This window comes from Haemaphysalis longicornis, unplaced genomic scaffold (assembly GCF_048455015.1).
Source record: "Haemaphysalis longicornis isolate Haplotype H1 unplaced genomic scaffold, Haemaphysalis longicornis Haplotype H1 scaffold_1, whole genome shotgun sequence".
Lineage (NCBI taxonomy): Eukaryota > Metazoa > Arthropoda > Arachnida > Ixodida > Ixodidae > Haemaphysalis > Haemaphysalis longicornis.
The window spans coordinates 7,377,489-7,402,371 of NW_027526203.1; the positions used below are offsets into that span (position 1 = coordinate 7,377,489).

Genomic DNA, 24,883 nt, shown 5'->3' on the forward strand with positions numbered 1-24,883 from the left:
AAAGCAGCAGGGAAAGGGAATAACCACTTGTAATTTGAGTGGGTATCTCTAATACACAGTGAGAGAGAATCTCGCAGTGAGTGAGTACGTAGTCCCAAAATGCAGAGCTGTGTGTGCAGTTTTTTTTTGATACAACCAAGACTTCCTCATTTGTGTGTTCACTTGCGAACAAGCCACTGTAAAGGGGGTTCTGAAACCAACAGGTACTTGTCATTTCTTGGCTACAGCTGAGAGCCTCTTGTGATAAAGTGTGGTAGCTGTCAAGCTACGTAATGACACACGAATGGAAGCAGAATGCATTTTATTGTTTTTAAAAAACGCAAAAAAACAGAATGCAAAGCAACGCAGTGCTCTATGTACAGGTATTGCACAGTTTTGGACCCACAGGGCCACCGTCTGGAGGGGATAAACTCTGGCAACAAAAACAACGCATCACAGGAGTAATGGCTCTGTCAATAGTTAGTTCCCAGTGTCTATATCACATGTCACATTGACGCGTGACATAACTTGCACCTCTTTGTCCAGCAAGCAAGCCAGTAGCCTAGTCAGCAACCACAAGGCCCAGTGGGCAAAGTCAATGGTGGCAACAAAGAGAAGAAATAAGTTAAGCATGTGGCTCGTCCAGGGGTGGGGTACCCTGGTCCTCCTTCAAGACGGTTACCACGACAGGGCCGCAGGCGTTGAATTGCTCCACGTGCACCATGCCCCGCTTGTGCATGCCTGCAAGACAGGAGCACAGCATTCATTCACCACTCAGATGACCACCTCACCCTGGCGGCAGGTGGCCTGCCTCATCCACAGACGCGCAACTGGTGCAAGGCCGATTTTCGCCACCTACCCTCACTAACTCAGCTCTCTGAGATGTGCTGTGAAGACATTCTCATTGAACTGGAATTCCCACCTTAATCAGGTACCTCTGGCAAACATCACACGAGCCAAGTGACAATTTCTCACCTCCAGGAGTGAGGTGAGACAGGAGTGAGACAGCGGGTGCCCCACAGTGCAGATGATACACAGAAGGCATGGTTGTGACACGATGCACGCGACATCCACTTTGCTTTATGCACGCATTGCGATTTCCGAACGGGAGCTGTCGCCCACTATTGTATGATGCCCGCTCTACATGGCATTTTTCAGGTCTCTTTTGTTAGCTTTGTCGCATCGCATGCATTGGTTTGCCATGCGCATTCTTTCCACTGCGGCCACCACTGATGCCAGAACTCGTGCGTCTCTGCACCAATGTAGTCCCCGGCAACCCTGTCTATGGCAAATGCCATCTGCAGGCCTCAGCCCTTGCACTTGCACTCAGGCAGTGGCAATCTTTCAAACAGTCCTAGACCCCAGGTGAAAAGAGAGGTTCAAAGCTGCCACCAGGCTTCCCTGTTCAAGCCCCCTCCCCCAAGAAGTGTGCAGTGAGGTCTCAATGAAAGCAGTGTGCTCCAGCTTCGAATGCAGGCAAAACGACTCGCGAGAACTCCTAAGGGTGCTTTTCCCAATGTGCCCAGAAGTTCAACTACCTCACAGAGCATCATGTGTAGGAAAAAAAGGCCTCCTCTGTAGGACAGCTCATTCAGACAGGTTGTTTTTGTAGAAAAATAAACTAGACGTGAACCCTTGTATAAATTCTCTACACAATACTCATTAGTGGTCTGCAAACTTAAAGCGGCCATGAATAAAACACAACTTTGTTCAGTTTAAAAGAACCAGCCTTTGGCAACTCAGCTCTATCTCGGCTACGAAAGATGTTTTTTAAACCAAAATGTACGTACAAAACATAAAAAGAACTTATCAATTTCATGCTACAATGACGTAACATGGGAAGGAGTGACAAAATGCGGGCCAGCACTAAAAGCATAGTCATCAGTGTGGTAACTGCATCTTAGCATCATGGCCTCCGAGATTCCTTCGCGCGTGTTTTGCTCCGGCCGTCCCAATCGCTGCGCGCCCCAGCCAAATTTTAGATGCAACGCATCTCATACTCGCCCCTCTGTCCTTCCTGCGTCTGTCCGGCGTTGTCCGCACAGCTGCGCCTCTCCTCTCTCCGTTAGCGAACACTCTCTGCCAAAAGGCTGTGGGTTGGCGCAGCACGCTCTCACTCCGTTGCTAGGCGCCGGTGGGCAGCGCTGCGCTCGGTGCTGCGCATGTGCAGTACTCTCTCTCTCCGCGTTCTCCTCTCCTTTGGGCGCTGTGAATATAAAGCGGCATGCTGCGCTCTGACGGTCTCAGTCGACGGTCGTCCGCGTTACGCTTGCACTCTGTCGCAGTACTCGACGATTGCTTGATGCAATCGTCGAGCCCCTAACTGTGCACTTTACGGACCACAAGGCACTCAATGGAAAATTACGCCCACCTCCCCTTCGCGTGAGAATCCCTGCTATAAGCGTAATCAATACGATGGAAAACGCCAATGGAACCCCCCATGAGATGCCTGGCATCACACCAGGGTTCCCGCGAGGGGAGGTGGGCGTAATTTTGTAAGCGTGCTGGTTCCCCTGCGCTCCGCCAGGCGGCAGTGTGCACCTATGCATCGAACGCATCGTTCAGCCCGTTGGGCCGCTCTTCATGCCACATTTCGCGGCATGTCAATGCTGCTGTTTTTCTGGTCTTGGCACGAGTGTATTTGCGAGTTTATTGGCTGCATTTTTGCTCAGTTCCACACGAAGATTCTGACACAGAACACCTGTAATGAATATGTCTTTCATTGGAACAAGCGAGAACTTGACACCTTCGAGGCACAGGCCTCCGCCCTTGCAGGTCGAGCCCCATGATCTTCATTCATGCATAAAGGGACCCCACCACTGCTCCCTCGTGCTCTTCTGCGGAGTGAAAGGCAACATATAACTGTAACATATGTTGGCCCGTTCGGACGTCCATTCGGCTGTATTTCGGACGTCCCACGAACGTCCTTGGTTGCTTGGGTATATGCTACGATGTACCGTAGTTTTTGCAGACCATGATTAGATTTTCTTAACTGCCGCACAAATGCATATATTAGTTCACAAAGCATTTACTAAAACCTCGCAAATACTCACTGGCCCTGAATTGCAATGGACGGTGGTGTTTAAATGTATCTCGGTTGGTTTGTGTCGGACTTGCATGCTTACGATTTTCTAAGCCTGCCTTAAAAAGCCACGGCAACAAATCTATCGTGAAATGCATACCAATCAGAAACAATTTTAATATTGCATTTATGCGACAGATGCTTATGCCAGTCGCCACTCTTGTAAATAATGTTGGGTAAGGACGTAAGGGGTTTTTCAAGGGCACAGCGTGTAAATACAGATCGAAAAATCTCAAAAAATAAAAATAGGGACGCGAAACTGCAGCAGAGAGAGCCAGAAACGACTGTGCTTTGCTCGTATGATTGCTGCTTAAACTTTGTACTTGCGCGCCTGATATTATTAAGTTAACCATAATATATTTGTTGTTTATTGTCTTGTACCTCTCAACTTAATTTGACTGCATGCTGCGAAAACGCGTGTTTCCTCGCTTGCACCAAGCTGCAGCAGAATAGTTAATGCATAGGTGGCGAGTGCCGCGGTGCAGCGGAAGACATGGTCACGCCCCCTTTTACACTGACGCTCTCTCCGGCCAATTGGGACGGCCGGAGCGAAACGCGTGCAGGTTGATTTCAGAGGCCTTGTTAGCATTCAAGTGATATGATCAAATGCAACTAGATGGCACCCCGACTACAACAGCCAGGGCATGTTTTTTGGCAGTGGCTTAGGTCAGCGGCCGCCAATACCAACACAGACAAGATTCTGTCATGTCATGGTCTGTGGCTTGGGAGTCACCACTGGTTCATTTCTTTTCATTAATACAGTGACGCGATTGGGTCGAGTCATTTTGGAGCAGCACAATGGGCTTTTGGAGGAGCCACAATGACCATTTCAATTTGAGAAAAATTGCTACAGAAGCAGGAAAATAAGCAACAGGAAACCCGAATAGCAGCATCCTGGGCCACACAGAAATGTTTAAACAAGTAAAATGCCTACGATGCTGACGAGTTTCCACCGCACAGATGTCTTTTTTAACAGTAATTATCAAATGGCCTCAAGACGTGTACCGAAACCCTTGTGCAAGTGCGCACATTCCTTACCCAAACAAACAAGTCGCGACTTTTTATTTAAAAATGGGGACTTGGGTAGCATTGGAGGCCGCTTTTCTGATGGATGTGAAAAGCAAAAACGCCTGTGTGTACGAGATTTCTGTGCACGTTAAAGATACCCAGGTGGTCAAAATTAATCCATTGCCCGCGTTGCGTCGGCACGTTAAACCCTATAATCGACTGGGGTAGCATTCCATCCGGTAGGGTGTAGGCTACAGAACTTTTCACAAAACTACAATGAAGAAAACACAGTCACATAACTTAGACAGCAGGCACACTACACCCACAGAAAATGGCTTTCAACTTATTTAAGTAAGCAGAACATGTAATGAAGCAAAACAGGCATATGTGCTAAATCCATGTTTCTCTGCATAAATATTGTTACGGGGAAGCAAGAAGCAAGATGAAGTCAAATCTATTTGGTGATAATCGGGCAGCTCTACCTACCTAGACAGTAGCTCGCGAATCTTAGCCTTGCACCTAGCTCCGTCTTCCTCTTCGTTGCCACCGGCATCGCCAGACATGATGTCCAATCACCTTAATTCGCCACAGGCTATGCAGCTGCTGCCTCGGTGCGTAACCAAGCTGGACAGACAAGTCTAGACAATATGAAACTGAAATGCAACCGAAGTAGCGCTATCGGAACTGGTCCGAATTGTTCATTTGTGCCATTTTGTCCAGCACCTCCCACATTGCTTATTTTACCCTCAGCAAGAAGAGCCTGTCCACTTTCGACATTGAAACTCTCTGACTTCATGCCGTGGCTATTGAGTAGCTCCACATTTGCCAGCATTTCTTTGCGGTCTCCACTTCCTGCTGAAGTGTGTGGGGGCCCGTGTTCCCCTACGCCTCGCCTGCACATGTTTCCGCGAGCTGGGAGCCGCCATTTTGGGTAGCCGGCGCGTCACGTAGGTCGTGTCCTCTTCATGACCCCGCGCGACGCGCCGAACCGGCTTGCCGCGAACGTGTGCGCGAGGGCGCGAGGGAAGGAGGACCAGTTTGTCACCTTCCTTAGCGCCACCCTCTCCTCGACCTGGGGAAGATCTCCTCTCCCCTCCGAGCTGACCTGCGGGACGAACGAGCGCTCCGGCGGGGAGTCGACTGGGTGATTTGGTCGGAGTCGGTTGGCTCGGCTGTGCCTACGCCGAATGCCCCAATGACGGTGAACCCAGTTGGCTCCACGGACTCTGCCGAGAGATTCTGCCCTGATCGGTCGCCTCGGGATGCCTCCCCTGCTCCCGCGGCCGTGATGACGGATATCGAGGTCTGAGCCCAGCGGCTTGAGCGAGCGACAGGAGCCACTGTCTCCCCGCGAGCGATAGTCGTGTTGTCTGGTGTATGCACTGTATCTGCCAGGCAATAAAGCCTTACTTTGGATTGCCGGAGCCTGTCTACCGCATGTGAGTACCCGAACCCGTGCGTGAGTCTTCGGATTCCGCAGGGCTAGTGTACGGCGCGTAGCGTTCTCTAGCAAAGCTAGCCGGGGTCCTCTGCTATCCCGTACGTTAGCCCACAAGTGTGTCTCGGCCATCTTCACTAGGCCTCCCTTTGGCTGGGTCAAGATGGCACTGCTAAGCTGCCTGACCTTCTTCGGCTGCAATGCGCTCCCTATAGTTTTTGCTTGACATTAGTACTGCTCTCAAAACCTCCACTACCACACTGTGAAGCGGCTTGCATCTTCTTCAAATCGCTTGGAGAGCGAGAAACACAAGCCTGGTCAAGGCAGGGAATTTATTTGTGTTGTCACCTTTTTCTGCTCAAAAATCTGCTGCCAATACTCGTCAATCCTTGTAGACAGATGTGATTCAACATGTTCAAGCTGCACGAGTATGTATTCATCCATCAAAGTGGAGACATCGCAGGGTTCGGTCACTTGTGATAGGTTGGTAGCTACTCTCCTTAAATGAGCAAAACAGGACTCCTCCTCCATGAACTGTGGGCTTAGGAAGCGCAGGCTTTGCAAAATTACATTCTTTTATGGAAGTTGTGATAGAAGGTACTCAGTGCACTTCATTAGAAAGCTTCTAGCACCAAACCTAAATGTCTGTTTCCCTCTGGGTTCCAAAGACGAAATTGCACACTCTGCGTCTTCGCTAACTTCTGCTCTCGCTTTCCAATTAGCAGGGCTGTAAGACTCCGTCTTCATGAAGCATCCACGCAGCTTGTGAACAAGGGCCACTATCTCATCATAGAGAACGTGGACCAATGGTTTACTTCTTTAAAACAAAGACAAAAAATCGGTGAAACTTTCAGCAACATCCTTCACCAGGACTGGCTTTGCAAAAAAATAGTTTTATCAGAAAATGCCCCCCTTAAGCGCTCCCATAGCTGTCCTCCTGAACGGCATGCTAAATCAGACAAGATCACTGTCTTCAAAGCTGGAAATTCTTCAATGAAGCCGCTTAGAGCCGGTGCCAAAGTAAACCACCTTGAAATCAAATGGCACAAGGAAACATCCTCTGGCAACCCAAGCACTCCCTTTTCTGTTTTCATTGAGGCAGTTTGTGTAGCAGAATTTTTGAAGAAGTAAAAGCTTCAACATCAAATAGGAAGGAATCTGAATCGCAAACAAATGAGTTGTGTACTTTGTGAAGACAACATTGTCCTATGTCTAAGATGTCCTTTCATTTTTTCAGATTTTTATCCCTGCATTGCTTTGCTGGTTTTATTTAGGAGCATGCCTGCTGTAGCTGTTCTTTTGGGGAATCTGAAAAGTTTCTCACCACCCCGTGAGGTTACTGTAAATGCTGCTCTTGCAATGGGGTTTCATCGATAGCAACTGCATAGGATATGTTCAGTCTTTTCAGCTCGTCAATTATCAGTTTTCTGAAGTACAGCCCGAGCCCATCAGTCACTACGTAGGATGTTTCAGTATTCGAACGTTTTTGAACCTTTACTGTAAACTATCTGTCTTGACATGTCTATTTTAAACTGATGTTTGCCTGCAATTCATACATCTTTTCTTATTGGACCCTTTACTAGCCTCTGGCTATGGGTCCACTCAGTGTTTTGTATATGTGATGCAGTGCAACAAAGAGTAAGAAATTGAATTGAAATTCGATCGAATCAAAATATCACGAGGTTGATGCCATGACATCCGTGACGAGAAATATATCAGTGCTCTTCTCTCAAGCCTTCCAAAAACATTTCATGTCGGTTGGCTACGCAACGAGAACCAAGGGTGTAATTTTGTAAAGCGGCAGATATTATTTCTCAAATAGCGTAGCATTGGCAAGAGATGCGTGTGTTGCCTAGTTTGGAAGTTCCGTGGGCTTGCGAGGGCTAAAAGAAAACATTGAGCTCCGCAAGTGTAGAAGGAGCACCACACGGTGGCCCAAGCACTTTGAGCCATCGTTCCCACTTTTGGCCCACATGCTCACAGAGCACCCGCACAAAAGGATGATGGACGTCTCTCACGCTACTACCCCGTCATTCCAAATGGCAGCCGCTGCCTTACAGACTTCAGCCTCCAATGGCGGCACCGAAATAGTGCCAACCAGAGGAGCCATTGAGCAAACATGGGGCGAGCGCGAGCAAGCAAGCGTAGCTTTCTTGTTGTACTGATGCATGCCTTCCCGACATAGAAACAGATGCAGTAGGGCACAATGAAGCAATATTGAAACAATGAAACAATTACAGCTAGACTGAAATGTCAGCTCGTAAATACTATCACCAGGTTTAATCGATAGCAACTTGGACAGCTTGGATTGCTCGTAGTATGAAGAAGTTTGTCGAGTTAAGCAAGAGTCACGCAATGCACCTTTCAGCTCCTAAAAAGTGTCATTCCGACTGCAATGGAGGGTTGGGAGGATGACGAATTTCATGGGCATAAGCGCTCACCTTCCAGCTTCTACAGCCCCATTCAGAATGCGATGGGGGCGAGAAGTTCGTGGGCATAGCACTTAGCATGGATGAGACCGACACTTCACGCAGTATGACACAACGCTGCCTGCAAAACAGCGTGCCGCGCGAATGCAGCAAACGGACAACTTTTGTTCATACCCCAATTTACAGCTCCGATACTTTTGCATTTTCTGGGGCTAGCGTTTAATAGGGGTATTAGGTTCCCGACTGGTTTTATGCACTTCTGCTTTCCATACTAAAATCCAATGAACAAAAGTTGTCCTCGGAACCAGTGCTGCTAATATCATCCAAATTGCATTGTAAATTTGTCAAAATCGATTGAAAAGCCATGTTTCTGCGGCACGGTCGTGCGCGATGTCGACGCCATTGCCATATTTTCACAGTGCCCGTCATATGACAGCAGCGGCGCTTTAAAAAATCTGTGCCGCACGAAAAAACAGAAACAAAGAGAATGTAAGTGCCCCTACTACTCAGTAGATGGCGCCAGCTCTCAGAGCGCACACGGAAAGTGCCAAATTTGAATTGGAAAACATCAAAATTTGAACCTGAAAGGGTCAACAAACTATCACTTTGAATAAGTGTGGGCAAAAAAGTGTGAATAAGCAGTTTGCAGATTCCCTTATGGCAGAGTTTTTTACAGCACGGAAAAGCATTTTCCTAGAATTGCACTGACGCTAATTAAGTAATTATTCCCAATCACTCCAAGTTTTGTGTGCACTACCACACCATTATTGTAAATGCCAGGCACTATCGCTTGGCATTTACAAACTGGAATTAAGGCGCTCCCATTGCTTGCACAGGTGTTCTCATGCCATTACTAGCCACACATGAATGCATGCAAATCAGTGCCTCTGCAAAAAAGGACTTGGTGCTTGAGAGAGAGCATGCGTATGTATAGAGTGTAGTGAAGGAGGTGTAGTGAATGCCTTCTCTTTACAGTGTGCTTTGTTCAAAACATGCGATATCATCAAAGCACTCTGTGTTGAACCTCCCGATGGGTATGAGCCAGTCATTACCATTGTCATCATAAAAGCACCCCTGTCAGTAAAGTGATGATCCCCGCTAAGGGCAGCCATGGCCCAGGTCTTCCTTGCGTCGTTCTTCCGCTATATTTTTTGGTGCTGTTAAACCCGGGAGGATGACCGCACGTGACTAAGGAGGCCGCCAACGTCCCCTCCAGCTTGAGGCTCCTAGAACCCCGCTCCTTTGACTGTTGTTCCACTGATCAGCCTTGCCTTCAGTCGGAGGTCGGCATGGCTGGCCCAGACCGTCCAGTGACGCCGGACAGTAAGTGTCGAATGGATAAGCTGCGCCGGCAGCAACGCATCTTTCGCGTAGAAATTGCAAGACTGCTCAAGGCAGCGAATGAGCTTCTGGAAGCCCCGTCTCCATCTCCGCACGACTTGCAAGCGATCATTGATCTGCTTGAGAGCAAAGATGCCACAATGCACGAGATCAAAAGGAGAATCTTAGAACTGCTTGAACGTGACAAACTGGACCAGGACTACTTCGACGCGTTGGCGTGCCGAGGAGAGATATGCCGCACCCTCATGCGGCTGCGCGATGCTTTGAAGGTCACAAGGTTGTCCGGTATGACCGTCGCCACCAGCGGCACGTCCGTCCAGCCAAGTTTCTTTTGACACTTGACCATTATGTCCAACGGCGTTCGCACGGCAACCGGTAGAGGCGACCCCTCTGACGTCAACTTACAAACATCAACCTTGCAGGTTGTCCCACCAACGCTGCAGGTTAGCACGGTTAAGGGCGCACCGCCTGAACTGTCTGCACTGCAGAGGCTTGGGAACCATTTCCAGGGGATGTCCCATGACCACACGGTCTTGCCCGACACGCAGCAGCCAGAGGCTTCGACGTTCACGCCCATCACACGACGAAAACCTAGCGAGAACTCATTCTGCCGTTTTCCGTACATCGCGACGTCAGAAATCTCTACTACTAACAACAGGAGGCCAAGAGCTAGTCCACAGAACTGCTCCAGGACGGCAGTGCAAAATCTGGTTCAGTCCATCGCGCAGTTCGACGAGCGGAAGATCTTTTTGCCACTGCGAGAACGGGAGATTACGATACAGACCAATACCGTGAGCATTTCGTCTACTAGCAGCCCTCAAGTGTCCGTCAAGGAACAAGCTGTCGTAACAGCCAAAGTTTCACTTTTCCAAAGCGACGTACATGCGAGCGTACGAAGGAACGATAAGCGTGGTGAACATGATAAAGCGCCTGTCGCCGTTAAGGAAGATTCAACGACAGCAACCCGAGCAGACGACCGAAAACGTGAGGTCGAAGATGTGAAAGAAAAGGTAGATTGTCTACCGTGTGTGTTTGAATGCATATGTGTTCCCGACTTTATGAAGGATGAATCCTTACCGAACCTTCCTGAAAGTAAGCAAGCTCCGTTCGTAGAAGTAGTCCAAAAAGGTGAACCTAAACGCGGTAATGAAACCTTCCATGTTCGTGAAGATGGAAACGCTGAACCACCCTTGATGACCTTTCCTCATCACAGCAAGCAGACACTGAGGCCTGGCCCGAGAGCTGCCGAGCCAAATTTTGGCTTGATTTCCTTCAAGAAAATGCACTTGCCAGAATCGGAACCTGCTAAAATGCAAGCACGAGACAGGCACAAGACTGATCAGAATCCACCGACCGAATCAATGCATGAGACCTGCAGGTGCAATGAATGGTTGTTGGGACTTTCAAGGCAACAGCTTCAGCGAAATACATACTCGACTGAATGACTGGAGACGTCTCAGCGGGCTTGGAGCCCAGTTTGTTTGTCAGCTGCCGCATCTTGGCGGTGTTTGGCTGTAGTTAAAGCTGCGAGACGGTGGATGCACCGCTGGAGACACAAAAAGGACAGCGTTTGCGGACAGCTTCACAAGGACTGGCATTGTGGACCGGAAAACAAATTGTTAGGATGGTGGCTTAATTTTTTGGTGAGCATACAGCATTTCTACTTATGGTCAGATACGAACCTTGCTGGCGCGGGAGTGTGTTGAATCTCCCGATGGGTATGAGCCAGTCATTACCATTGTCATCATGAAAGCACCCCTGTCAGTAAAGTGATGATCCCCGCTAAGGGCAGCCATGGCCCAGGTCTTCCTTGCGTCATTCTTCCGCTATACTCTGAATGTAGACCGACAAAATGTAGCGCCTAGAGGTATTTTTGCCTCACAGCAACAGAGCAGCACAATGTCTCCCACAGTTGCACGCTACAAACACTTCACACTCCCCGCATCAACTATCGCCATCACCAGCAGCCCGTGTTCGCTGCGGGACAAAGGCCTCTCCTGCCCAAATTTCCTTACCATCGAGTTAGTAGCCTTCCCCTTCTACTACTCCCATGTCTCGGCACCTACTCTGTTACCCTAGCTGGTCGTCAGTTCTCCACAGGTCGTCAGGTTGTCAGTTCTCCACATTAGGTGACCAAGCTCCTAGCCTTCATGCTGAGAATTTTCCTTATCCCCAACTATCCCACCCATCATGCTCATGGACATTACGGGGCCCCCGTCTGTCACCCCCCCCTTTAAGAAGACTGAAACAGCCCTTTTACAGGGAAGAGAGAAGGGTCCCTCACGGAGCAGGGTGGCGAAGCCTCTGGCGACAGAGCGTCGGTTGAAGGCATCTGGGGGCACCAGGGACTCCAGGGTGCACATGCCGTGCGTGTCCGACACCTCCTGCAGCCGGTTCCACAGGCTACCCATCTGCCCGGGCTCCTCCAGCTGGGAGGAGGAAGCGGCTGCACAGGGAAGGTGGCGGGGTCTGTATGAAATAAGTGTCGGTCTGGTGGGGGAACAACGGCCACTGCACAGCCCTGCTCTCCAAGGCTATCACACACGCCACATACAGCATCGGCACCCTCCAAAGAATGAACTCTGATGACACCTACACCTGCAAGGGAACCATAGGTTGTAACGGAGGTGCTCAGCTCCAAACACCCAGTTAGACCTGGTTGCTACATATATTTAAATTTCATTGCATCGAGATTCCGCACCTGGCATGCAGTGACATTACCATTGTGCTTGCCAGTGGTAAGGACTTAATAAAGGGACTCATTCAATTAGAGGGGCTCATTCAGAAGTCACTGCTGTTTCCCTTAGCACCCATGTAGCTTAGTTGTTGGAAGTTTGCACTAAAATTGCCACCATTGTAATCGGGGAAATGCAGTCTTTCAAATGAACCAAACTTGCGTTTTGTCGTCATGGTACCCATAACGCCCACTTAGCACTACTCAAGATCGCTAAAGAGTGCAGACTTTCCCCTGCCGTGTGATACCAACGCCTTCGTTTGTGGCGGCTGTCCTATCTTGCAATAGCAGCAGTGATGTCAATAGCGTGATTTTTCTTCCCTATTTCAACAAACATATTCCTTTCAGCCCTGGTGGTGTCAATTGACACCATTACATAAAAGTTCCTCTAGTACGTAGAGATAGAAACCAAAACTGCTACTTTCTTGGGATATTGTTCCTCAATGATACCTATTGCAATAGATGTCACTGCTGTTTCATTTCAGTGGAGTTGCATGCTACAAAGAGGAAGAAGCTTTAGTGAAGACGAAATTACGACATTGAGGCTTAAAAAAATGGCGGTCAGAGTTTTATTCCCAAGCATGTAAATCTATCAATACGTGCACTACAAAGCTAATTTTTCGTTTGTCGGTTCATGTTGACATAATGTTTAGCATATATGTGAAAGGGACATCTCTGCTCTACATAAAGTTTTTAATTGCCAGATGTCTTAATTAATCGTCTCGTTAATAAATCTGCTATTACGTGCACTTCCAGCTCTATTTTTTGTTTGGGGGCTTATGGGACCCAAAAATTTAGGAAAACACACATAAACATTGTTTTGCATGAAATGAAAAAGTCAGGGCTGAAAGGGGTATCATGTTTAGTTACAATGCTTCAACATCTAGTAAAAGCCCTTCACCCCCTTCCAGGCATGTAGTAGTGGTGCTCCATTTCCTTCAGTGCATGCACAATACGCCAGAGGCGAGTTCACTTGCCTGCCATACCCCCTGAACAGGAGGCTCCCATTGCTGGTCCATCAGGGCCCCCAGGAGATGCCCTTGGTGGGGAAGAAGATGAGCAGAATTTTACATGGCGATGTCTACCACTGCAGCCAATGGGCAATCAGGGAGCGAGCACAGCCTGTGAGCAATATTGGATGCCGTGCCAAACATCCTGCACAGCTACACACTAGTGCACACACCACATTGTTTGTGGCCACATTGAGGGTGGACAGTTCTCAGTTCTCCACACGGTCTGAAAGAAGCACGTTAATGAACTCTGGCAGGCACGTGTTGGCACAGGTAAGGCACAGGCCTCCTGGTGGTTTACATATGCTCAAGGGGGAGGGGGGGCAGTATACGCCTTGAGCGCTGCCTGTAGGTACGCTACTGAAATCTCCCTGGCGGCTCGTTTCGAAAGCAGCCGTGGGAGGCTCCAGCCAACTTCCAACTGTCACCGCTGCTTTTGAGGCGCGTTCACAACTGAGATTTTCTATTTGCATGCGTTCAAAATACATATTAACGTGGAGCAGTCACTCTGTTCGAAAACGCGATGCATTTGCGAGAGTGTAAATGTTTCTGACGCAATTTTAGTGTGGTACATTCAGCCTGTATGAGTGCCAGGTGTGTGTCACAGACCTGCATTGCGAAGCTGGCATGTGCATGGAGCTGATTCCCATTCCATTGCCCTAAAATTTAATAGTGGTGCCTCCAAAAACAGCGTTGCCTCGGATGGTCATGCTACGGCTATATGCTACGATGTAAATTGGCTTTGTGCACTTACATAATCTAGCAGAGCACTCATACTTGACAGCCCGCCAGTTATGCTGGCCAATACCACACCTCGGTTATTGATCACTACCTAGATAGACGAGCAATATGGCATAAATTTCATGAAAATTCTACGAAACCACTATGGTGGATAATACAAATTATAACTGTAATCAGCACCCAACAAAGAATTTAATGCTGGGTCGTCTTGTTTTAAGGTGAGCACTCGCAAACATTCATCATCTGCTACATATATCCTCTGTGAGCAGCGTGGTGACGGACTTATATGGTAAGCCGCGTACGCGACTCAAGGCTTCTTCGAAACATCACTATATGACCCAAGAAGCCTGCAGAAACTAGTACAAAATAAAATCAGATGGCCTTATCAGATACCAACTCTTTCAACGACACCTTTTATGGTTTTACCATATACTTCAAAAGATGCGTCTGCCAAGTGATCAGCTGTTCGTTGAAGTCGACAAACAAAGGGAAAGTGAACGTATAACTTGTGTCTGTAATTACTAAAACATTCATTCCTTCATTTTGTTCCACATTTGGACACAACAAAGGCCAAGTGTCCCTCCTTCCCTCCCCCTCCATGTTCTACGAAATAGCAGTGCATTTTGGTTCTAGTTGGGTCTGGTGAGTCCTACCTGGCTGAAGTTCAGATGAACCTCTTTATCGTTTCTGAAGCTGCACTGATTTTTTTTTTTCATTCCTGTATGAGCTGTTTTGTTTCTTCCCGACTTGCAGACCACTTATTATTACATGGTTGCCCGCCGCGGTGGTTCAGTGGCTAAGGCGTTGTGCTGCTGAGCACGAGGACGCGGGTTTGATTCCCGACCGCGGCAGCCACTATTGGCGGTGAAAAGTTTGAGTGGCGCCCCCTGGCTCTGACGTCTGCTTAGGGACTCGCGCCGCTGTCGTCTGCTACACTCCGCTTGTGAGGGGCAGCAGTGCCCGCGCTAGAAACCGCCCGCTTTGATGCTTTAGTGCATTAAAATGCGAATCCACTTATTTTTGGCAGCTTCTGACACATCTAAATATAATTTCAAGCTGTATCCCCACAAGTTTGCAACACACGATGAGAGAGAGAACAACTTTCTTCAGAGCATCGGTCAGAAGATCGTGAGCAACTCGCGATCGTCCTTTCTAGCTTATTTGCGAGGTTCAGTGCTCAGAGCTCTTCGATAAGTATGAATCAAAACGCGTAGGCTTCCCTACAGTATTTTTGAGATGCTCTTATGAAGACTCAACAGTCTAATGATACGTACAAAGCAGCGGGCCCCTCCACACGCATCGCACAGCAGGAAATAAAGCGGCTGCCTTCTATTTCTTCCGTTGTTGACTTGCATAATATTAATGTTTTTTTTTTGTGCCCAATGCATTAATTTTTCTGCACCATCACAAACGTCTTATTCATAGGTTTGGGGATGTTTGGGAGGATCACAAAGATGGTGTGGATATTTTCTTCGGGCTGTATGGCATACATTCCCTTCTTCACAAATTGGCTTGCGCTATGGCTGCGCGCAAGAAGGTGCATATCTGCAACAAGCGTTGTTTATTCACAAGCAAATACAATTAGAAGGTTTGTTCTACGCCACCACGATGACACCCCAGACAACATTGTCCAGATTGTCCAGAGTACTCGAAGGGGACTTTTGTGCTCCGAATTTCTATCTGAACCATCATAATCATAAAGAACTGACTCTCATCCCGAACAATTATGACATGATTACTGTGTTGAAGGCTTGATATACTCGCTAACAAATGTAATAAATAGTATACGTACATAATATTACAAGAATACAGTTAAACCTCGATATAACAAAGTCGTACTTGTGGGCGAAAATTTCGTTAAATCGAGGTTTCAATTTTACAGTTAATTTAAACAGTTATTGAGGTTTCAAAACCTTGCCCATCGCTCAGAAACAACTGCTATGTAGTTGCCTCTCCCCTTAAAGGGACCCTGCAACACTCTTTGAACAGTGCAAGTAAACCTGCGCAACGTTTAGATTACACTGCCAGGAATACCTGAGCCAAATATTACACGTGCACGTGAAGCGGTGAGCGCGCAAATCGATGTGAAAGACGCGGAAAAACAGACGGCTCTCTCTTCAGTTGTCCTCATTATGCATGGCCCGAGGGACGTCACATAGGCCATGGCTGCCCGATCGGCTGTCACTGGTCAACTTCGCGGGTAGGTTCTCCCATTTCCGTCGTCGTCATCGCTGTGTACGAACCTCTTCTATGCCTGAACCTGTAGGCACAGTTTTGCCGTTTCTTTTGTGTTTTGAGTGCGCGCGGAGTTTGAGTGATGAGCTCAATACTTCCCTTTCAACGGGACCACTCGACTACAAACGTTTATTGCTTCAAAAACGCCCTACCAGCCCGAGCGCGCACTTGCGAGCAGGCACCCATGCCTGCTTTTTTGTGGCACCAGACCGGAAATAGGCCCCTCCGCGTTGCGGAGAAAAGGAGAAAACTACCCGGCATGGGATATATCGATATATCGAAGGCCGCCGAAGAGAACGCCGCGAGCCACCCCCCTCTCCGGGAGAGTGCGCAGCTTTCGTCGCGTTGCCCGCGGTCGAGTTGAGAGGGAACGATTATGCGCGATTTCTCATCGCGCGTAGTTTCGTTAATTGTGAACGGATTTTCATAATTCTTGCGGGAGGAGATTTCTGGGACAATAGACTTTATCCCAAAATACATTACTAGTAGTCGATGGCAAGTGTTGCAGGGTCCCTTTAAACCGAAATTTGTACTAAAACTGGCTGCGAAAATTGTGTGAATTAAGAGCTTCAACCCTTGATGATGATGGTTAGAGTTTTTTGGCGCAAGGCCAGCTGGGGCAAAGAGCGCCAAACAAAAGTAGATAAAAGAAAATAGTGGCTACTAAAACCAAAATAACAATAAAATCAATAACGGCAATGGTGATGGCTGGTGTATAGGGCCAGATTTGATTATGCGTGATAAGAAATGAGGTTTAAAAACTTCACGTCTGACAAGTACTCAAACACGTTTCACGGAAAACATGGCATCGTCACCCAGAAACAGCGATGGGTGTAGGGGAATATGTTGTCTGTAGAGTTCTCTGAAGTGTTTGTGTCGTGTTGTGTCAAGTGCCTTGCATTGTATGAGTATGTGGACTACGGATAGGCCCTCCCCCCACCTGCTACATGTGCACAGGGGTCTTGGAGATCCCGTGAGCAGGTGCGAGTGCGTTACATGTGTATGGCCCATCCGTAATCTAGCTAAGGTAACTTCAATGTGCCTGTTGTGCGAGTCAGTAGCGTATGGTCCCAAGTGAGGTTTTATTACATGTAACTTGTTATCTGTCTGTTCACTCCAGTGTGTTTGCCACGTGTTGTGAAGTTGGTGTCTGATGTGTGGCTTCATATCTGTGTACGGCAGTGTTGCTATGCCCACTGAATTCAAGAGTGTAGCAGCAGTGGCTATTTCATCTGCGGTTTCATTCCCGGCTAATCCACAATGGCCAGGAACCCAACATATTGTTATTTCAAGACTTGATGCGTATGCCGCCATAAGGCCCTTAAAAACAAGCTTGATTACATAATTTTTTGAGCGTTTTCTAGACAAAAGTGCACGTACAACACTAAGAGAATCTGTAAAAACTATGGACTTTGGAATTTGATGTTGGACAATGTGGTCTAAAATAAGTAAAATGCCGTGAGCTTCAGCTGTAAAAATGCTGTTGTGGGAGTTCATTCTTTTTGCCACGTTAAAGTTCAGTCCATGCGCAGCACAAGACACAGCATCAGCTGTCTTTGATGCGTCGGAGTAAAACTCTGCACACTGGTACTTATCCTGCAGGAAGAGGAAATGCTGCATAATAGCTGCCCTTGGTGCCCTGTTTTTGTCGAACTGCACAAAGGACAGATCACAAGAAACATCCCTGGCTTGCCATGGTGCAATAAAATCAATGATCGCTGTCTTGTGGATATATATGAAAATGACACTGCTAGCTCAGAAGCTTCTGCTCTCACTCTGAGAGGGAACGGCATGGGAATAGATGGACGGTTTAAAAAGAGCTGCTGTGAGGATGCATCATGAATGGTCGAGTGTCACGATTTAGACTCGCGTTCGTGAACCTGGGAGGGTAGGGGTACCCTCCAGCCGAGAGACGACATGCAGCGTGCTGGTGGTGATGGTGACTGACCCCCAAGCAGCCGTGCTCGGCGGTGTTTATTGCCCGGCCACACACAATGTTGCCCACCGAGCCTGGTGGGGCCACTGAGCTTAGCGGCCAACTAATATCAGGGATGGGGGGGGCGCCACACACTTGTCACATCGAGTTAAGAGGATGATTTGTCAAGGACATGATTTTAGAGGCATACAACAAGTCAGTGTATATCCTCTGGTGATACAGGGACCATTTGTGGCACTCTGCATAGAGGCTTTCAACAGGGCTGGTGCGAAAGGCGCCACAAGCAAGGCGAAGCCCCAAATGCAGAACTGGGTCAAGCATTTTAAGTGCCGTTTTCAATGCAGACCCATATACGACGCTGCCGTAGTCCAAGCGAGATCCTACTAGTGCAGTATAAAGACACAGGAGTAGCTGCTTGTCTGCACCGTACGATTGGTGGGAGACAACTTAAAGGATATTCATAGTTTTTAGGCATTTTTGCTTAAGCATTTTCAGATGGGGAAGAAATGTTAGTTTGTTGTCGAATATTAGGCCTAAAAACTTGTGCTCCTTTTTTACAGGAATCGACACGCCGTTTAGAGTAATGTCAGGGTCCACATGGATCCCGCGAACATGGGTGAACACAACGCAAGTACTTTTTACGGGGTTCAGCTTAAAGCCGTTTGTGTCCGCCCAGCCAGCAAGTTTGTTCACGCCGAGCTGGACTTGCCGTTCACAGATTGACATATTACATGATTTAAAAGATATTTGGACATCATCTACATAAACTGAACAAGAAATGGTTGGTGGCAATGCCTTACGGAGTGAGTTCATCTTCACTATGAAGAGTGTGCAGCTCAAAACACCTCCTTGAGGCACGCCATTTTCCTGAACATGTACATTAGAAAGTGCACTACCAATTCTTACATGGAAAGTTCGTTCAGACATGTAGCTAGAAAGAGTGCTAAGCGTGTTGCCCGAAACACCGAATGACTTCAAGTCACGCAAGATGCAGTATCGCCATGCCGTGTCGTAGGCCTTTTCCATATCAAAGAAGACTGTAATGCAGAATTGTTTGTGAATAAAGGCATCTTTTATGTAGGATTCCAACGCAACCAGCTGATCATTGGTGGAGCGCCCCGCCCTGAAGCCTGCCTGGCAGCTCTCGAGAAGACCGTTGTACTCAAGGAAGTACACCAGCCTGCGATTGATCATCTTCTCGCAGAGCTTGCACAGGCAGCTCGTCAGGGCTATAGGACGGTAACTTGAGGGGGACGACGGGTCCTTTCCCTCCTTCAAACAAGCCACTACTATGGCCTCCCTCCAAGACTTTGGAATGTGCACCGAAAGCCATATTTTATTAAATAGGTGTAGAAGTGTTTCGAGTGTGTCTGCGTGTAAATGTTGTAACATTGTGTATGTGATGTTGTCTGGGCCTGGAGCTGAGGGTTTACACGTGCTTAGAGCAGCCCTCAGCTCATGTTGTGAAAACAGGGAGTTGTAAGAAGTCTGTGATTCGTTGTTGTCGCGTAGGGACTTCTTTTCACAAGAGGCTTTATGTTTCAAGAAAGTGTTTGTGTAGTGTGCAGAGCTGGACACGTGTTGAAAGTGTTGTGCGAGTGTGTTAGCCTGGTCTTCGAGTGTGTCCCCTGTCGTACTGACCAGGGGCAGGCTATGTGTCTGTTGTCCTTTGAGTTTGCGTATACGTGTCCATACCTTGCGTGTGTCTGTGTATGAGTTAATGGATGTAAGGAAGGTGCACCAACTCTCTCGTTTTGCCTCACGGCGCACACGTTTTCCGAACGCCTTGGCCCGTTTGAACAAAATGAGGTTACCCGACGTGGGGTACCGACAGAGGATACCCCACGCCTTGTTCTGGGCCTCCCGCACCCGCCTACAGTCCTCATTCCACCACGGCTTCCGCTGGTTGCGCGGGGCACCAGAGGCGTGGGGAATGGACTTTTCGGCGGCGTCGAGAATGTGCGCCGTGAGGAATTGAGCGGCTTCATCCACGTGTAGGTGTCTTATGGTTGTGTAGTGTAGTTTCGATGTCTCTGTAAATGTGTTCCAGTTAGCTCGTGCTTCATTGAACCTACTAGGGGAAGATGGACTGCATGGGCCTTTACCTATATATGTTAGTGAGGTGGGAAAGTGGTTACTGCCATATGGGTCAGTTCCCACACCCCACTCAAGAAGAGGAAAGAGAACTGCGGAGCCAATAGCCAAGTCAAGGTATGAGTATGTGTTGTGTCCTATGTTATGGTATGTAGGCTGTTTATTGTTGAAAAGGCATGCTCCTGAAGATGTAAGGAATTTCTCTATCAGGCGACCTCGGGCATCCGTACGAGTAGAGCCCCAAAGACAATTGTGTGCATTATAGTCGCCTGTTAGGATGTATGGTTCGGGCAGCTGGTCAACCAACCCCTCGAAGTCAAAGCTCGAAAGTGCAAGATCAGGAGGAATGTATATGGAGCATACCGTTATCAACCTATTAAATATTATTGTTCGAATTGCTACAGCCTCAAGAACAGTGTTCAAAGTGACAGGGTGGCATGCTAAAGATTTCCGGGCAATTATGGCCACACCCCCAGAAGAGTGTGTGCAGACATCCCTGTTCACCTCTTTTCTTTCATTTTAGCCTTTTAAGAGTTAATGTGAGTAGGTACTGAATGTTTTCAATGTAGGCTCTGAGAGGCAAAATAAAACGTGCCTCGACCGGAATTTCATTCTTCCTTTCTCGCCATGGCTTCGTTAAATTGAAAGCGCCGCACGAAATTACTTTGTAAAGTCGAGATAAAAATACATGGATTTAACAAAATTTTGATAGACAACTCGAAAAAATTCGTTATATCGCGAATTTTGTTAAATCGAAATTCGTTATATCGAGGTTTGTTATATCGAGGTTCAACTGTATTTCCAAGCAGCTCTTTATTGTTTCCCAACACTTCAAGGTGTAAAGAACAAATCCTGGTCTACTTGAGATGGCGTTCTATGAATTGAAAAAAATTACTCGTAATCTCTTGTCCTGGACTGAGGGCACAGTCCACTAATAAGCTTTGATTTTACTGTTAAATAAAGTTTTCTCCTCCCCTTACTCCTCCTCCTCTTGAGTGCAGTTTTTCTATAACGCATATCTGAATATTTCGAAGATATGGCTGTGGGAAATGTACAGAAAAATCCCTCCAGGTCTGAACAAACATAGTGTTACTGTATCTTTGCCCTAGACGTGACTCGTTTTGCTCAATAAACCTCCATACTGGTTAGAAGCCTGGTATAAAGCCAGCACACGCCTATACACAGTGAGTAATCTGGAACTCAACCTACAGTTCTTGCAGCCCATAGTGCATGTAGGCATACTTTAATGCCATGACAATGTAAAGTTATGTGATACAATGCTTTCGAGCGTTTGACAAAGTTGCAAACACTGTTTTACCTTACATATGATTACCGGGAATTCGTAATGCCTTCTGCCATAGCGGCCTGGAATTCGTTTTGGTTTTGTATTTTAGCTGTTGTCGGTTACTAGCAGCCGGCTGTTCCCTTTGTTCGAAAGATTGCTTAATATAGAAGCTGACGCCTAGCTCCGACTCTTCACACTTCGCACAGGACCGGCTCTGCAAGCAATGGGGCGACCCCGGCCATGTTTCTTCCAAAGCAGCATCCAAAACTATACTTTAACTCACGCTGTGAGCTAGCTAGTGTATGCGATTTTAGTTCTATTATTATGATATGATAAAAAGTTACCCACACGCAAAATGTGGTGCGGACAAGCATCATACGTCAACCGAGCACAAAGAAAAAGCAGGCAGAGGGAGCCTGAGTGAAGCAGACGACAAATGTGAGAATCCAAAAGCCGATGTCACGGAGGCGCGCTTCACAGTGCCACCCATGGTCACGCTGACCGCCTATTCTGATGGAGGTGAAAAGCAAAAACGCCTGTGTTTATGAGATTTCGGCGCACGATAAAGATCCCCAGGTGGTCAAAATTAATCCGGAGACCTCCACTACAGCGCGCCTCATTGCCTGCGTTGCGTCGGCGCGTAAAACCCTACAATCAATCAATATTATTCCGTGGTTTCATTAACTTTCCTCGGTTCTTGCTTAAAGGGACACTGAAGTGAATTTGTCAAGCTCCCGGTTTTGCTTGCACTGCGTAGAATGGCTCAAATTACCACTTTTCATCGTTTATCCGGTTGATAAGTCGTTAATTATTTTATAAAGCGGGAAAGAAGAAAAACTACCATGCGCAGTCTGTGGCAGCCGCACCAACTAAAGCTGTGACGTCGCGAGGAGATGGCCCCGTGATTGGACGATGTCCGAGGTTAGCATTCAAACAAGTTTCTGTTTCAGTTCTGTAAAACAACATGTTTGACATCCGACGGCATCGTTGGATGGGCTTTCTCGATATCTCAGTAATCGCCGTACCGCCCTTCTGCCATATTGTCGGCTGTAAAATGCCTGAGATAATAATAATAATAATAATAATAATAATAATTTATTCACTGTACATATGCCAATACATGATCCAGCCCGCATAAGCGTGTGGGGGTCGCTTGTGTGCGTGGCTGGGCAGCCCAGCGAATCACAGTTTGTGATTGAACATAATAAATATACATATAGCCATTTACAACCAAGTACTAGATTTCCAACATAAGAAAACAAGCTCGATAAATGGGAACACGAGTGGGAACATACAAGACATGAGAAAACACTGCAATTAAGGAAGCTTCGCAAGAAAGAAAATAATACAATCGTTACATAAAGGAATGCAAGCTTGGTGTTCAAACACAGTAAGAATTACAAACGGAAGAATGGGAAACTTTATGCGTCTGTGCTCAACCACTGTCGAAGCAAGCGTTTCACTGTGGTGAAGTTAGGGATATTGGGGTCAAAGTGAAGCTTATTAAAAGAAAATGGAATATAGAAGCGGCGACTTCTTTTACCGAAATTGGTGTATACACGAGGTAGGACGAATCGTTCACTGTAACGTAGCGGCTTTACTTTAATGTTTACTACTTTGAATGAATCATCAAAATAATTTTTCATTATTACATCAAAAATACACTGCTGGTGCACAGACAACATATCAAAGGAATACATAATTGATTGAAGATCGTAATCATGGTATCGCGTACCATACACAAGGTTAACGGCAATTATATTCAATATTCGGTTTATAACGTTTAATTTGTAAGGGGAAGCAAAACCATAAACAGTCAAACCATATTTGATAATAGACTCACCCAGACATTTGTACACCATTTTTCTAACGGAAACGTCACAGCACGACCTCAAAGAATACAACTATATACAAATCAAACGCAACCGTTTAGCCACCTCCTCAATTTGCAGACTCCAAGATAATGCCTCCCAGGACAGCTTGGAATCGTAGAAATCACTAGCCGAGGCCTACGCAGTGGATGACGCCCTCCGCGTCAACGCTGACGCTCAAATGCCATGTGCTTTTCCCTCATATTCGGAGCTTGCCTCACTCATTCCTGTATCGTAAAAAGCGTGTTCGCACCAGGCCAAGGGTGTGCTGATTCAGGCCTGTGCCCAATGCCCGCAAGCAGCAGCACGCTAACGAGAACTCGCTAGAGCGTCAGTGGCAGTCTGCACGCGTTCTGCAAACTGGCTCGTGGAACAGTGAACGACGGCCCAAAAATGGTGAACTCAGTTCAGAAAACATCGGCCGAAAACGAAATAATCAACTGGCCAAAAAAAAAAAAAAAAAAAACACGATGCACCCTTGGGGTTTCGAACTTGCGACTTGCAAAATGATAACCTAGCGCCTTCGACCACTAGGCCACAGGCCAGCTCTGCCGAGGCTGGATATATAAGGTATATAATGTATAACCAGTTTACACTTTTATTTAGCCTTATCATTTGAAGTACTTTAGGTGACTATTTGCCATATAGCGCCCGTGCAGTAAGCGTCCCCCAAACTTCCACAATACAATCGAATCCCGCTACAACGAAATTGACGGGACGCGCGAAAAATTTCGTTGAAGCGAAATCCGCTCCAACACACCACGGAAAGGCCCGAAAAATAGCCCCGTATGTTTCCGCATCATTGGCAGCAAAAAAACAATGTTTAGAAAAAGGAGTGACGCGCAATAACGTCATGTTTATTCGGATAACAAACATACCAATGGTTATCTGTGTTCACTGCACGCAAAGAACGCGTTACGGAGGGGGATGAAGAAATGCAGGCGCAAAACGTATTGCTGCTCAACAAGGCGTGCCCACCGAGCTGATTACTTGCAGATAGCTGCTAGGCCGTCGGAAGGGCCCCTCTCGCTTGTGGCAGGAGCAGTGCCGTTATCTTATCCTCTGACAGGGCACGGCAGCTACTGACCTTGGCAGGCAAGACGCACGCGCTTGCATTAAACATGACCGCGCGCTCGCAACTAAGATAGGATGACTTGGCTTGAAGACCAAACACGCAAACATGATTTTTGCTCTTGGCTATGAAGAATGGTAGAAGGAAAACGGCAAGGACAGCTGCTCACGAGTCACACCGCATACATGACGGCGCCGCGCCAGCAGCGGAGCACATTCGTGCGATTTCAATTGGATACAGATTGGCTGTAGCTCCGGCTTGGCGAACCGGGCCTGTGCCTCATGTAAAGACGGCCAGCCACATCGTTATCACCATCAAACAATGGCGTCCGCCTATGAGTTTTTTTTTTTTTTTTTTTTTTTTGGGTGGCGGTGTGGGCGCACCGCGCATGTTTTCGGTGAAACTAAGCGTCCTGAATGTTTAAAAAGTTACAGATAGCTGGCGCTATGCTTATTTTATTGTAAAATAATTGTTCAAACCAAGCCCAAACCATCGAAAATTTCGTTGAAGCGAAAGCAAGCCAGACAAATGGTTCGTTGTGGCGAGGACTTTGTTGCACGGGGAAATGGAAATATTTCGTTGAAGCGGAAATTTCGTTGAAGCGGACTTCGTTGTAGCGGGATTAGAC

The 24,883-nt window shown here is 47.4% G+C and overlaps 1 protein-coding gene across 1 annotated transcript in view; it reads right to left on the reverse strand.

The window, feature by feature from the left end:
* Nucleotides 1-353: 353 nt before the first annotated feature.
* LOC144173716 (uncharacterized) overlaps nucleotides 354-24,883 on the reverse strand; it is a 116,708-nt gene continuing 92,178 nt past the window's right edge. Inside the window, exons 16-18 of the mRNA XM_077702331.1 lie at nucleotides 12,989-13,050; nucleotides 11,562-11,723; nucleotides 354-720 (exon numbers count right to left, since the gene is read on the reverse strand). Coding sequence (XP_077558457.1) covers nucleotides 605-720; nucleotides 11,562-11,723; nucleotides 12,989-13,050 — 340 coding nt within the window. The 3' untranslated portion in view covers nucleotides 354-604. The remainder of the gene's footprint in view (nucleotides 721-11,561; nucleotides 11,724-12,988; nucleotides 13,051-24,883) is intronic.